The sequence below is a fragment of the Bison bison genome, unplaced genomic scaffold (assembly GCF_000754665.1).
Source record: "Bison bison bison isolate TAMUID 2011002044 unplaced genomic scaffold, Bison_UMD1.0 scf7180017864519, whole genome shotgun sequence".
Classification (NCBI taxonomy): Eukaryota; Metazoa; Chordata; class Mammalia; order Artiodactyla; family Bovidae; genus Bison; species Bison bison.
The window spans coordinates 7,066,818-7,081,760 of NW_011495072.1; the positions used below are offsets into that span (position 1 = coordinate 7,066,818).

The 14,943-nt window shown below is 38.3% G+C and overlaps 1 protein-coding gene across 2 annotated transcripts in view; it reads right to left on the minus strand.

Annotated features, from left to right (window-relative positions):
• Nucleotides 1–14,943, minus strand: part of MAGI3 (membrane associated guanylate kinase, WW and PDZ domain containing 3) — a 262,085-nt gene that overhangs the window by 66,356 nt on the left and 180,786 nt on the right. Inside the window, exons 5-6 of one of the 2 annotated variants that reach the window (XM_010830786.1) lie at nucleotides 13,107–13,281; nucleotides 9,570–9,649 (exon numbers count right to left, since the gene is read on the minus strand). In XM_010830786.1, the coding sequence (XP_010829088.1) occupies nucleotides 9,570–9,649; nucleotides 13,107–13,281 (255 nt within the window). Of the gene's footprint in view, nucleotides 1–9,569; nucleotides 9,650–13,106; nucleotides 13,285–14,943 lie in introns of both variants that reach the window. The other variant, XM_010830785.1, reaches the window with a different exon arrangement.

Here is a 14,943-nt window from a genome sequence, read left to right on the forward strand (position 1 = left end):
CTGCTTATTTAACTTCTGTGCAGAGTACATCATGAGAAACGCTGGGCTGGAAGAAGCACAAGCTGGAATCAAGATTGCCGGGAGAAATATCAATAACCTCAGATACGCACATGACACCACCCTTATGGCAGGAAGTGAGAGGAACTAAAAAGCCTCTTGATGAAAGTGAAAGAGGAGAGTGAAAAAGTTGGCTTAAAGCTCAACATTCAGAAAACAAAGATCATGGCATCTCGTCCCATCACTTCATGGCAAATAGATGGGGAAACAGTGGAAACAGTGGCAGACTTTGTTTTTTGGGGCTCCAAAATCACTGCAGATGGTGACTGCAGCCATGAAATTTAAAGACGCTTACTCCTTGGAAGGAAAGTTATGACCAGCCCAGATAGCATATTCAAAAGCAGAGACATTACTTTGCCAACAAAGGTCCATCTAGTCAAGGCTATGGTTTTTCCAGTGGTCATGTATGGATGTGAGAGTTGGACTGTGAAGAAAGCTGAGCGCTGAAGAATTGATGCTTTTGAACTGTGGTGTTGGAGAAGACTCTTGAGAGTCCCTTGGACTGCAAGGAGATCCAACCAGTCCATTCTGAAGGAGATCAGTCCTGGGTGTTCATTGGAAGGAGTGATGCTAAAGCTGAAACTCCAATACTTTGGCCACCTCATGGGAAGAGTTGACTCATTGGAAAAGACCCTGATGCTGGGAGGGATTGGGGGCCAGAGGAGAAGGGGACAACAGAGGATGAGATGGCTGGATGGCATCACCGACTCAATGGCCATGAGTTTGGGTGAACTCCGGGAGTTGGTGATGGACAGGGAGGCCTGGCGTGCTGCAATTCATGGGGTCGCAAAGAGTTGGACACAACGGAGTGACTGAACTGAACTGAAAGGGAAATACAGGTTACTATGTAGCTCAGTTGGTAAAGAATCTGACTGCAATGCAGGAGACCCAGGTTTGATTCCTGGGACCAGAAGATCCCCTGGAGAAGGAAATGGCAACCCATTCCAGTATTCTTGCCTGGAGAATTCCATGGACAAAGGAGCTTGGCAAGCTACAGTCCATGGGATCACAAGAGTCAGACACAACTTCACGACTAAACCACCACCATAGAGAAATATAGGTAATGTTGCAAAGGCATCTCCAGTAATAGGGGTTGGGGAGTACCTCTTGGATTAAAACACTTTGAACATCCCTGAGTGCAATTTTGGTTGCTCTATCTTAAGAACTGAAGTGCTTTGCCATTCCCTTCTTCAGTGGACCACATTCTGTCAGACCTCTCCATCATGACCCATCCGTCTTGGGTGGCCCCACACAGCATGGCTTAGTTTCACTGAGTTAGACAAGCTGTGGTCCGTGTGATCAGATTGGCTAGTTGTCTATGATTGTGAGTGCAGAAGAATTGATGCTTTTGAACTGTGGTATTGGAGAAGACTCTTGAGAGTTCCTTGGACTGCAAGGAGATTCAACCAGTTCATCCTAAAGGAAATCAGTTCTGGGTGTTCATTGGAAGGACTAATGTTGAAGCTGAAACTCCCAATATTTTCACCACCGGATGCGAAGAGCTGACTCATTTGAAAAGACTCTGATGTTGGGAAAGATTGAGGGCAGGAGGAGAAGGGGATGACAGAGGATGAGATGGTTAGATGGCATTACCGACTCAACGGACATGAGTTTGGGTAAACTCCGGGAGTTGGTGATGGACAGGGAGGCCTGGTGTGCTGCGGTTCCGGGGTCTCAAAGAGTTGGACACGACTGAGCGAGTGAACTGAACTCAACTGATCTTAAGAATGATACAATTAAGATCACCATGTAATGTATTCTCCACTTTTAAGAGTAAAAGGAGACCCTATTATTAATTATACTGGGACAGTAGGAATAAGAAGGATTAGTCCCTCACCACCCAAGGCATGCTGCTAAGTCGCTTCAGTCGTGTCCGACTCTGTGTGACCCCACAGACAGCAGCCCATCAGGCTCCCCCGTCCCTGGGATTCTCCAGGCAAGAACACTGGAGTGGGTTGCCATTTCCTTCTCCAATGCATGAAACTGAAAAGTGAAAGTGAAGTCGCTCAGTCGTGTCTGACTCTTAGCGACCCCATGGACTGCAGCCTACCAGGCTCCTCCGTCCATGGGATTTTCCAGGCAAGAGTACTGGAGTGGGGTGCCATTGCCTTCTCTGAACCAAGGCATACAGTCACCCATAATGCAAAGAGCTTTAGGGGAACAACACACTTTTGCAGAGAATCATTTTCAATTTCCTGAGCCCCTCTACTTTGTTCTCCAAGGAAGAAAGAATGTCTTACTTGATAGCTGACCTTTAGAGAATGAATTCAGTGTGTTTGGCTTGGGGCCTTCTGGGTCCTCTTGCGGCTTCTGATGCTAGCCTGCCTGCAGAGAGGGTGCTATCTGATCTTTTGCCATATCTGCCTTGTGGGAGGAGCCAAACAACTGAATACAGAGGCTGGAGAGTGAGTGCTTAAGTCTCCCTCTGGTGGGGGTGCAATATCAGTAAGCCCAATATAGGTGTGGCGCTAAAGCCATGTTCACTCATCAGATGGTGTTCTAATCTCATCTTTGTTTCCTATGTCTTATTTCTCTATTGACTCCTCACTAATGAATGAAGACAGATTTTTTTCTTTTCTTTTTCTGGCCATGAGCCATGTGGGATCCCAACCTGCCACACCAGGGATTGAATGGTTGCCCTCTGCATTGGAAGTGTGGAGTCTTAACCACTGGACCACCAGGAAGTCCTGAGGTAGAATTATTATGTTTTGCTTCCCCCAGAACCCTAAGGAGATTAAATATTATTTTCAAGAAGGATGCCCGAAGGATAGAGTGGCTTCTTTCCTTCTTTTCCTTCCTTTCTTTTCCTCCTCCTTTCCTTCCAAACATTTAAGTCTCAACTGAAGGGATAAATAGATAAGACAAAATTACTGCTCTTACAGAGTATAGGTATCTAGTAACAATGCAATGCCATAGGTGCTACAATAGAAACATGCTGTGCACAGAGGCAAGAACACCTAATCCTGACCTGGAAGAGAAAAACAGAGGAGGCTACAAAAATTATATGTTTGAGCTTAAAAGGATAAGCAGATATAAGCCAAGTGGACACAGGGAACAAGGTTGGTTCCTGGCATAAGAAATGGGCCTGTGGCAAAGATAGGGACTCTCTCTCCCGTGTGCATGCGTGCACACTCTCTCTCTCTTTTTCTCCCTCCCCACGTACTCTTCCACTCTCTTCTCTTCGAGTCTTGGATTCTCCTGCTATCTTATAAATAAAATAGAGCTGTAACACTGATTTGCCTAAGAGCTGTAACACGGTTTGTGAAGGCTTTAATGTCCGTTGCTCCAAATCTTTGTTGTGACGAGACAAAGAACCGAGGAACATACACTCGAGTGACATCTATGGTGCCATGACTCGGGTTTAACCTGGCTGAAACAACCTCTACCTGGAAGAGGCCAAGCACAACAGGAGCCCAACTCAGCGAAGCTCCCGCGCTAGAAGCGGAAGGCGAAGAAACCCAGTGCAGGGGAAGGCCCATTGTGCTGGAAACTGGGACAGCAAAAAACGAACTCAGCAGAAAGCTCACGCGGCCCAGTCTCAGATTCCAGAAGACCTCCGGTTAAGGTCCTTGAGACAGAACTGCTGTTGGAAGCACAGGACACTCATATTGGAGTGAATTTCTGTTATTGCCGAGGAGGACTTAACCAAATCTATGCCTCAAACATTCCGATTTAAAACGGAGGAAGGCTGACCAAGCAGTAATTGAGTGGGAAGAAAAACAAAAAGAAAGAACAAAGAAAAGGAAGATGAAGACATGCAGATTTAACAATGCCAGGAATCAAAGGCCACTGGAGATACAGAATTCATGAGGGCATCTTGGTTCCAACCAATTGCATACTTGTGTGTGTGTGTGTGTGTGTGTGTGTATGTATGAAAGACTCTTACCAGCTTCCTGACCAATCTACAGCCGCTACTGCTAAATAAAAGAACTAAAAGTGTCACACACACAAAAAAAGAAATGGGCCTGTAGCAAAGATAAAAATATGTCATATTTATGGTATGAAAACACTTTGAGAAAGAAATAAAGAATACAGTTCAGTTACGAAAAATCTTTAATACTTTCCCAAGGAGTCTAGACTTTATTCTGTTGATAGTAGGGAGCCATTAACTAAAATGGCCATTAACCTGAGCAAGGGAGAGCTATGAAGGCAGTTATATTTTAGAAAGATTAATGGATAATGTAGCTAAACTTTTTTGATCATGTAGTCTTATCAAAAAAATCTGACCATGTACTTCCAAGAGACTTATATATTCATAGGCATAGATATACTAATCTACTAACATATACATAATAAAGCATATACAAAATAGACATTTAAAAAGGAGATAAAGACTAAATAAACAATTATCCCAATTTCACCTCCATGTGGTTGAAAAGAGCTCTTATGAGGTGTATGAGAAGTGTCAGCTCCACCATTTTCTCACTGTTACCTTGGGCTTGCATATCTGTATTACCTTTAATCACCAGTGTCTTTATAGAAATCCTTTTAAGTCACATTTTAATTTTGTGTAAATTAAAAACTATGTAATATGGTCTATAAATCCACTTAAGTGTACACAAGTAAACTGAAAAACTTTACAGGGCTCCTGACAAAAGCAAAAGAGTCGGCTTCATTCTTTCTTTAAGACTGAGGAGTGTATATGATAATCTGACAAAGAGAATGAAGTAGAATACCATTGCCAATCTGTATGTACAATAGTAGAGCATGATACTGACATTTTCTTCCTGTACCCAAATAGTTGGAACGCCATCATTTATTTTACAGACCACTGGCATAAAAGATACATTGGAGGAGAACTGTAGGAAAAAAAGAGACCAGAATAATCCAAATGTGTGGTAGTTAGAGGAAAGGAGAGGATGATATTAAAAAGAAAAAAAAAGCATGAATAGAGAATAGGGAGCATAGGGAGCTATATGAAAAAGCAAACATGGCAAAATGATCATTATATGTATTCACTGGAAAACTCAGTTTTTCTATATGTTGGAAATTTTTCACAATAATATATTGCCAAAATATAGAAAAAAGAAAGAGCAGCAGGGATTGGAAACTATATAGGGGACAGAGCAAGAGGAGAAGCAGCAGCAAATAGGACTCAAAGGATTTTGCCCAGATGATTATACGGATGGTACCTAAGAGAGAAAGCAAAATGTGGGGACTGTGGGAGAAAGATGCTAAATTCAGTTTTAAATATGTTTATCTGAAGTGCCAGTAGGGCAATCAAAAAGAAAGTCTCAAAAGTAGTAGGAAATACAGAAACAGGATTCAGAACAGAGGACAACACTAGAGATTTAGACAAGGAGACTAGCTACAGTAAGTTGGTAGTTAAGGCTATGAAAATAAATACATTCTACAAGGGAAAACAGGAAAAGGCAGAGAACTGAACTGAAACCATCAGCTGGTAGGAAAATGAACGAAAGGGCAAAAGGGTTAGTCACTCAGTCATGTCCGACTCTTTGCAACCCAATGGACTGTAGCCAGCAGGTTCTTCCGTCCATGGAATTCTCCAGGCAAGGATACTGGAGTGGGTTGCCGTTCCCTTCTCCAGGGGATCTTTCTGACCCAGGAATCAAACCTGGATCTCCTGCCTTGCAGGCAGATTTCTTTATCATCTAAGCCACCAGGGAAGCCCTAGAAAAAGAAAAGGAACGGAGCCTGGCAAAAGAGACATCCTGAAAAGACTAATACCACATTCATAATCTTTAAAAAGTCCAATTCTATAATATTACATATTCTAGATTACCTTCACAATGACTAATTTCACCTTAAGAAACTTACTGTGAAAAGCCTTAGGGAGGGACAAGGGAAGTATGTTATAAAAAGTTATTTTAAAAATTATTTGAGGTATAATTTGTATTCACCACAATTCACAGACCTTAAGTGCTCATGCAATGATTAAAATATCAATTTACGTGCTTGTTCAAGTACAAAGAATGAACTTCAGCAACTGCAGGTGCCTATATAACCATCACCCCAAACAAGATGGAAAGGATGTCCATCATTCCAGAGAATATTTATTTCAATTCACCATTCTCCCCTCCTTCCCCATCATTTCCTGACTTCTATCAGCATAGATTAATTTTCATGTTCTTGGACTTAAAATAATGGATAATTGAGTACCCATTCTTTTGGATCTGGCTTCTTTCATTCAACATGTTTCTGAGGTTCATCCATGTTGTTGAATGATATCGACAGCTTTTTCTTTGTATTGATGAGTAGTATTTCATTGCATGAATAAACCACAAACTGTTTATCCATTATCCTGTTGAATATTTGGGATGTTTTGAGGTTGGAACTATTACAAATAAGGCTGTCATGATCATTCAGGTGAAGTCTTTGGGGGAATATTATTTTCATTTTTCTTGATATAACACCTCATAGGAAACTGCCAAAATTTCTCCAGTGTTTACATAATTTTATATTCCTACCAACATGTACAAATCCATATACTCTACAATCTCACCAAAGTTTGGTATTGTCAGTGTATTTGACTTTAGCCCTTCTAGGGTGTGTGAATAAATCACAGAGATGATTAATGATAAGCACATTTTTAATGCTTTTTTTTTTTTTTTTAAATTGAGGTATAGTTGATGTACATACCTTTTCATGCTCTTATTGGCTATTCTCTGTCTTTTGTAAACCATCTGTTCAAATTCTTTGGTCATTTTAAAAAGAAACTTAATTGAGGTATAATTTACACATCATATAAAACTCTTCTGTTTTAAAAAATGTACCATTCATTGACTTTAATAATTTACTGAGTTTTGCAGCTATCTACCACAATCCAGTTTTGGAAAATTCTCATGACCCCAATATGGTTCCTTGTGGTGCGTGCTCAGTCGCTCAGTCATATCCAACTCTTTGCGATCCCATGGACTGTAGCCCACCAGGCTCCTGAGTCCATGAAATGTTTCAGGCAAGAATTTTGGAGTGAGTTGCCATTTCTTACTCCAAGGGATCTTCCTGACACAGGTATCGAACCTGAGTCTCTTGAGTTTCCTGCACTGGTTGGCAGATTCTTTACCACTGCACCATCCGGGAAGCCTATCCCTTGTGCTATTTACGATTAATCTCTATCCCCTTCCTTAGCCCTGGACAACCACTAATCTGCTTCGGCTCTATAGATTTGCCTATTATAGACATTTCATATGAATGAAGTCATGCAATAGCTAATCTTTTGTGTCTAGTTTCTTTCACTTGGCATAACATTTTTTGAGGTTCATTCATGTCATAGTATACATGGTATTTAATTTCTTTTTCTTGCTGAATAATATTCCATTCATTGTTTGATGGACAACTGAGTTGTTTCCACTTTTTAGCTATCAGGAATAGTGCCACTATAAAAATTTACATTCAAGTGCTTATGTGGACATACGTTTTCATTCCTTTTGGATAGATATCTAGGAGTGGAAATGTTAGGTGATATAGCAAATTTATATTTAACCCTTCAAGAAGCTGCCAAACTGTTCTTCAAAGTAGTTGTACTATTTTACATTCTGCCCAGCAATATGCAACAGTTATAGTTTTTCCTCCATCTTTGCTAATCTTAAAGTCCTGAAGATACCCTCCTGTATTTTATTCTAGAAGCTTTAGGCTTCTAGTTATTGTGACTAGATCACTGAGCCATCTGAAATTAATTTTTGTATGTGGAGTAAAGGTATAGTTGAAGTTCATTTCTCCTTCTGAGGAGCCAGCTGTTTCAGCACCATTTGTTAGAGATTTTCCTCCCCTTGTTGAACTGACTTGGCACTTAGGCTGCAAATTAAGTGATCACATATGTGTGCATCTATTTCTGGATTCTCTTACCCTGTTCCACTGATCCATTTGTCTATCCTATGGATAGATAACACTCTTGATTACTGTAGCTTTATAGTAAGCCTTCAAACCTGGTAGCCTAAGTCCTTTATCTTTGTCCTTTTTCAAGACTGTTTGGCTAACTAAAGCCTTTGTACACTATTTCCATGTATATATATATATATTTTAAAGTAACTTAATTTTTTAAACTTATTTTTGGCTGAGCTGGGTCTTTGCTGCTGCACAGGCTTTTCTCTAGTTGTGGACAGTGGGCCACTCTCTAGGTGCGATGTGCAGGCTTCTCACTGTGGTGGCTCCTTTTGAAGAGCACAGTCTCCAGGACGTGAGGGCTTCGGTAGTTGCAGCTCCTGGTCTCTAGAGTACAGGCTCAATAGTTGTGATGCATGGGCTTTGCTGCTCTGTGGCATCTTCCAGGATTAGGGATTGAACCTGTATCTCCTGCATTTGCAGGGAGATTCTTTACCACTAAGCCAGAGAAGCCTTTTCATATATATTTTAGAATCAGTTTGTCAGTTTCTTAAAAACAGACTTTTAGAATTTTGATTGGGATTGTACAGAACCTAGATATCAATTTAAGGAGAATGAACATCATTATTAATAATGTGTGTCATCCTATCTATATTGTATATCAATAAACACAATATATTGCATCAATTATTTTAGGTCTTCACTGATTTATTTCAGTGATGTTTTATAGCTTTTAGTGTAGAGGACTGCACATCCTTCAATAGATTTACTCTAAGGTATCCTTTTTTTATATAACTACAAATACATTTTAAACATTTCATTTTCTACTTATTCCTAGAAAAACTCTCTCATGCTGAAAAAATATGTATAAATTCTGCTTAAATTTTTTTTCATAGATCGAAATTTAATCTTTAGGAGGACTATCTGAATCTCATCCTAATCCACCCATTTTTTTTTTAAACTAAGGTATAAAATTTCTGAGAGTCATATAAAAGGAATGCAAATTTTATTCATAAATGAATAAACTTTATATTCAAGAAGGCATAGCAAACATTTTGGTTGGGGTAAATTCTATACTTATTTGTAAGACCATACCATTAAACAGAACCTATAATATATAAGATACAAGCATGATTATATATAAGATATATATTATATCTTATATATGATATTATATCTTATATCTTATATATATATAAGATATAAGCATTATTATTATAAAGATTCTCAGAGAAATAATTTTTCTTGTGTGCGGGGTGGAGGGTATATTAGAAACTCTCATTGAGTTTCTGTTGCTGCTCTAAATGGCTAAGGATTATAGATACTGGCATATCTATCTTAGTGATACTTCATTAAATATATTTTTGAGGGAGTACCAGGCATTATGAGGTTACTCTGTGATTCAGAATGTACCTAACTTACTAAAAATTTTATTTAGAATTTTTAAAGTTTGTTTTAAAAACAAATGTCTAAAAAATGGCAAATTTATTTTTAATCAAGATTTTCTTTAAAGGATTTAATTGTATATTTCTCAAAAATCAAAGACTTATAAAAATAGATGCAATAACAAAATGACTAGAATCAGCTGAGAATGACTGATATCTCCCCACTGCTTATGGGCATATGCACATTGTGGTTTGTTTAGGGTTTTGGAAAATTCATTATCTAAGCAGGAGGAGCAAGAAGGGATAAAGAGAATAATATGGCATAAAAGGTTTCTAAATCTCTACCTCCATCTTCACAGTCTTCAGGGGCTTTGGCTTTCTTACAAAGACGAGGATCCAACCAGGTGGTTGTCTTGGTATTGTGGCTGTAGAACAAAGATTTCAATTAGAAACAGTAAAGTAAAGAGGGAGAAAAGTATTTCAAAAGCAAAGATAAAAAGTGAATAAAAGGTATATGATGTTTGAACACTTATCTCCTCTAGGCTTCATTTGTATACTTCTGATTCAATAGTCTTGTTGTTCTCAGACAATTACTTCAAAAGTCATAAAGGAAAGGTGATGCTAGAGGCACTAACTGAGAATGAAGGCTCTAAAGAAGGGATAAAATGCTAAGTGCATAATAACAGATGTTTATCTAAGCAATCAAAAATGTTTCAAAGGGTGGGCACATGGCCCCATACTGTGCTAAAAAGCTGCCCTTGAAAGGCCTGCTTTCTTGCTGGCTGAATTCCTTCCTCTTTCCAAAAAACACTATTTCTTAGGTGCCTGTGATGTGTGGGGATTGGGAATAAAGAGATGAACAATCAGATAGAGCCTCTTCCTTCACCAGGACTCACTAAAAATAAAAAGGTGAAATAATGTAAAAAGTTTTAAAGTATCTGTTTCTGTAACATGCAAGTAAAAATCACGGGTATCGTAAAACTCAACTCTACAAAACTAAATTTTCAACAGTGAAAGTGAAAGTCGCTGAGTCATGTCCGACTCTTTGTGACCCCATGAACTACACAGTCCGTGGAATTCTCCAGGCCAGAATACTGGAGTCGGGTAGCCTTTCCCTTCTCCAGGGGATCTTCCCAACCCAGGGATCAAACCCAGGTCTCCCACATAGCAGGGGGATTCTTTACCAGCTGAGCCACCAGGGAAGCCCAAGAATACAGGAGCGGGTAATCTGTCCCTTCTCCAGGGGATCTTCCCAACCCAGGAATTGAACCGGGTCTCTTGTATTGTAGGCGGATTCTTTACCAACTGAGCTATCAGGGAAGCCCTCTCAACAGTCTGGACCACATATTTAACAGGAAAAAAAAAAAGAACAAAAAGATCCTCCTCGTCCCTTTTGAAGTAGGGCACAGATGCTTTCAAAGAGCGACGTCTGTTTCATTTCATTATAGGCCACAATCAGTTAGCTTCAGACCCAGGTCGCCATGCAGTAAATACTAATGCTAAAACAAAGCTATAATACTGCTGAGTAGACAGAGTTATAGTTTAAGTATCTGAAATATGAGGATATTAAAGAAAGAAAAATCCTGGAAGAAAATATATAGGAAGGCAATAAAATACAAATTAAAGCTCATCAAAGCAGAGGAAGAAGAACAATGTGATCAAAGGAGAGATTAGCTCACTAATCTCTATGCTGACCACTTTTAGGAAATGAAGCCAGTGGTTTCAAGAAATTAATCACACCTCCTATGCTTTTCCTAACTCCTGAGCTACTTACAGAGCTAGCTATGCAGTCACTTCCTACACATTGCCAGGTCAGATACTAGTTGGTAGACAGTGGAATACTTTTTTTGTATGCTGAATAATAGATAATCTAAGTAAGAGAAATCAAGATTGTCGTGTTACCCATTCTGTCAAAGAGACAACTTCCCCAAAGCTAAACCAGTAAAATCAGTTTAAGCAAAATGAAAATGATCAGGATTCTAAAGTTGCCTATGAGCATGCAGATTGTTAGAGGAAAAAAAAAATCATGGACATATCTAGCTAAACCCATTTCAAAATGGCTACTTTAGAAAAGCTTAACTTTGGTTCCAAAGACCCAATCTTTGTATTGCTAAATCAGTAGATGGAGGTGACCTGCTAGGACTTTACTCATTATTCCCCAAAGTAAAGAAACACTCATGGGGTCTATTATACGCAAAACAAAATAGCTAAAGACTATAGACCTATATTAATAGTCTCTTTTTGCAAATTCATGATTTAACAGCAGCAGTAACACAGACCAATCACATTAGCTACAGCAAACAAGAGCTTTATCTAGCAGCACATAATATTCAATATATTCTAGATATTAACCCTTTATCAGATATATGGTATGCAAATATTTTCTATCTCATAGGTGGCTTTTTCACTCTGTTGATTGCTTCCCTTTGCTGCACAGAAGTTTAAAAGTTTGAAATAGTTCCACGTGTCTATTTTTGCTTTTGTTGCCTGTGCTCTGGTATCATGTCCAAGAAGGCCTTGCCAAATTCAATGTCATGGAGCTTTTCCCCTATGTCTTCTATTGCTTCAGATCTTACATTGAGGCCTTTAATACATTTTAATAATGATTACTGACAAAAACATTTCTTTTATAAATTCTCCCCTCTGCCCCCAGAAAGTACTAAATTACCTCTGTTTGCAGGATGAAATACTGTCAGATTCTATCTCATAATGTGCTTCTAAAGACATCCTAGCCTCTTTCAGTGACTCTACATTGTATTTGGGGGTTTAGTTTTAAAGTTAATATGAAAGTCAAAAATCTAAATTATTCTTAAAAAAAAAAAACCCTTAAATTGTCCACAGAGAAAAGCGTACCTGATTTTGTCCATTTTTGTATAATCCTGGTCATTAATGCCTATATAAATGTATAATGTAATCAATAAAGTACCACATATGGTAAAAAAAAAAAAAAGAACACCGTACATAAACTATACATCTTTTAAACAATACAATCTCACTTGGTATAGTACAGTGCTCACTGTATGGGAAAGCTGTGGAATTTGGAACATGTTGAGTCAACTGGTTTCAGTCTCCCACCTCTAATTCCTTTCTGAGTACATACATATTTTTTGAGTGTAATTCAGCTGCAGTATTTTAATTGTTATTTAACTGTTATAGTCTATTACCTTACTACATTCATATTCTACCTCTGGGCAAAGAACTTTAAAGAGAATTATATCTGCATGGCAACATAAAAATACTTCATGTTATATATTTGCGTAATTATTTATAATATTTGTTCTCAGGTACAAATATAAAATCTTAGATTGATCAAATACATATGGTATCTTACAAACCAAAAAATGTACTTATATTAATAATGCTTTTTCATACAATAGTTTTATTTTTTGTGAATTTATATTGTACCAATTGCTCTGAGGATCAGTGATATTTTCCTCCTATATTATTTAACTATATCACCTGAATACATCAACCTCAAAATCTAGGTCTGAAAATATTTAGCTGAGATAATAAACACGGCCTCCTTCCAAACGATGATAATTTGTGAAATGCTCATTAAGGTGGACAATTCATCCAAAAGGTTTCAAAAACAAAAGGCAAAGCAAAATACCCTTTATTCCTTGCATTTTTCATTACTAGTGATAAATGTTTTTAATTCTATCTTCATAAAACTAGACATCAAACATATTATTTCTTTATCCATATCAAATAAAATGAAATATCATCCAGGGAAATAGATTAAGAATCAACTGTAATTTGTATGAAAAATATTTTTAAAGAAAGAAAAAAGAAATGGAAGTCTTGTAAAATTAGGTTACAAAAATGTAAAGGCAAGCCGCGCAGTGACAGGGCACATTGGAAAAGACACAAACATTCGCTTACTCAATGAAGTAGATCATCCCTGTATCAGTGTAGGCCATCTCCCAGTTTTTGGGCAGTGGTTCCAGATTTTCATCTCGCATCATATAATTTCTAAAGTCCATTGAACTGTTTGTTTGGTTGTAACTTGGGACGGTCTTTATCCAATCAGACGGCTCAGAATGCCTCTCTCTATTTTCTGCTATTCAAACAGAAGAGTGTGAAAAGGAGATAGAAGTTACACTCTCTTCAAACAGTCCTATTTCTAACAAAATGCCCAAATATATACTGCAAATTTCCTTGTCTGCTATGTCCATATTCTGCTATAACTGTTGAAAAAACAAATATACTGATTTTTTTTTTTCATTTGCTGCTGACATTAACTCTGTTCAGCACCTCTGAAGCTAGTCTGGGAAAGAAGCAAAAAATCAATTCTGTATACACTAAATATATAAATATTATGTCAATATAATACATAAATAAATGTATCAATAAATATTATACTAACAAAAAAAATAACAAAACTAAAAAAACACTAAAAAGAAAACCATTACACTAACAATAATAGCCATAGCAGCACCTTTACAGTTCATGGTCAGGCTCTATTTTAACTGCTTTATATATATTAACTCACAATCCTCATAGTAAACCTGTGCATATATATTATCACTACTGCCATTTCAAGATGAAGAAACTAAGGCCCAGGAAAGTTAAGTTCATTTAGGTTACACAGATAATAAACAGCAAAGCCAGGATTTGAATTTAAATGGCCCACAGCCTTAACTGCTGTATGTATCAAGCTGCCTTGTGCACATTTAACACAGGCCTTTAAAATAATACTGGCTTTTAAAAATTAAACTCAATAGACTTCCTGTTGTTAAATTTAATTGTCTCTTGGTGATATTAAAATCCTTTGAGAATCCCAAAGTTCACAATGTAGGTAAGAATACTAAAATTTGGTTACTCTCTATGGAGTTCACAATTAACATACTTAAAGATTGTTTCTAGAACTTAAAAGATAATATATCTGTAATAATTCCACACTGCAGGCAATGCCTCAGAATGAGATATCCTTAGAAGAGGCCCTAGATATAATTACGTGTCATCCTTATAGTACTTCCACTCCAATCATCCTTTATTCAACCAAGTTCTATAAAGCTTTAATCTTACTACCTTTCCCTGTTTCTCAGCCCCATCCTTGCCCTACTTCAGTTCAGTTCAGTTGCTCAGTCGCTCAGTCGTGTCCGACTCTTTGCGACCCCATGAATTGCAGCATGCCAGGCCTCCCTGTCCATCACCAACTCCCGGAGTTCACCCAGACTCACGTCCATTGAGTCAGTGATGCCATCCAGCCATCTCATCCTCTGTCATCCCCTTCTCCTCCTGCCCTCAATCCCTCCCAGCATCAGAGTCTTTTCCAATGAGTCAACTCTTTGCATGAGGTGGCCCAAGTACTGAAGTTTCAGCTTTAGCATCATTCCCTCCAAAGAAATCCCAGGGCTGATCTCCTTCAGAATGGACTGGTTGGATCTCCTTGCAGTCCAAGGGACTCTCAAGAGTCTTCTCCAACACCACAGTTCAAAAGCATCAATTCTTCGGCGCTCAGCCTTCTTCACAGTCCAACTCTCACATCCATACATGACCACAGGAAAAACCATAGTCTTGACGAGACGAACCCTTGTTGGCAAAGTAATGCCTCTGCTTTTGAATATGCTATCTAGGTTGGTCACAGTTTTCCTTCCAAGGAGTAAGCGTCTTTTAATTTCATGGCTGCAGTCACCATCTGCAGTGATTTTGGAGCCCCGAAAAATAAAGTCTGACACTGTTTCCACTGTTTCCCCATCTATTTCCCATGAAGTGA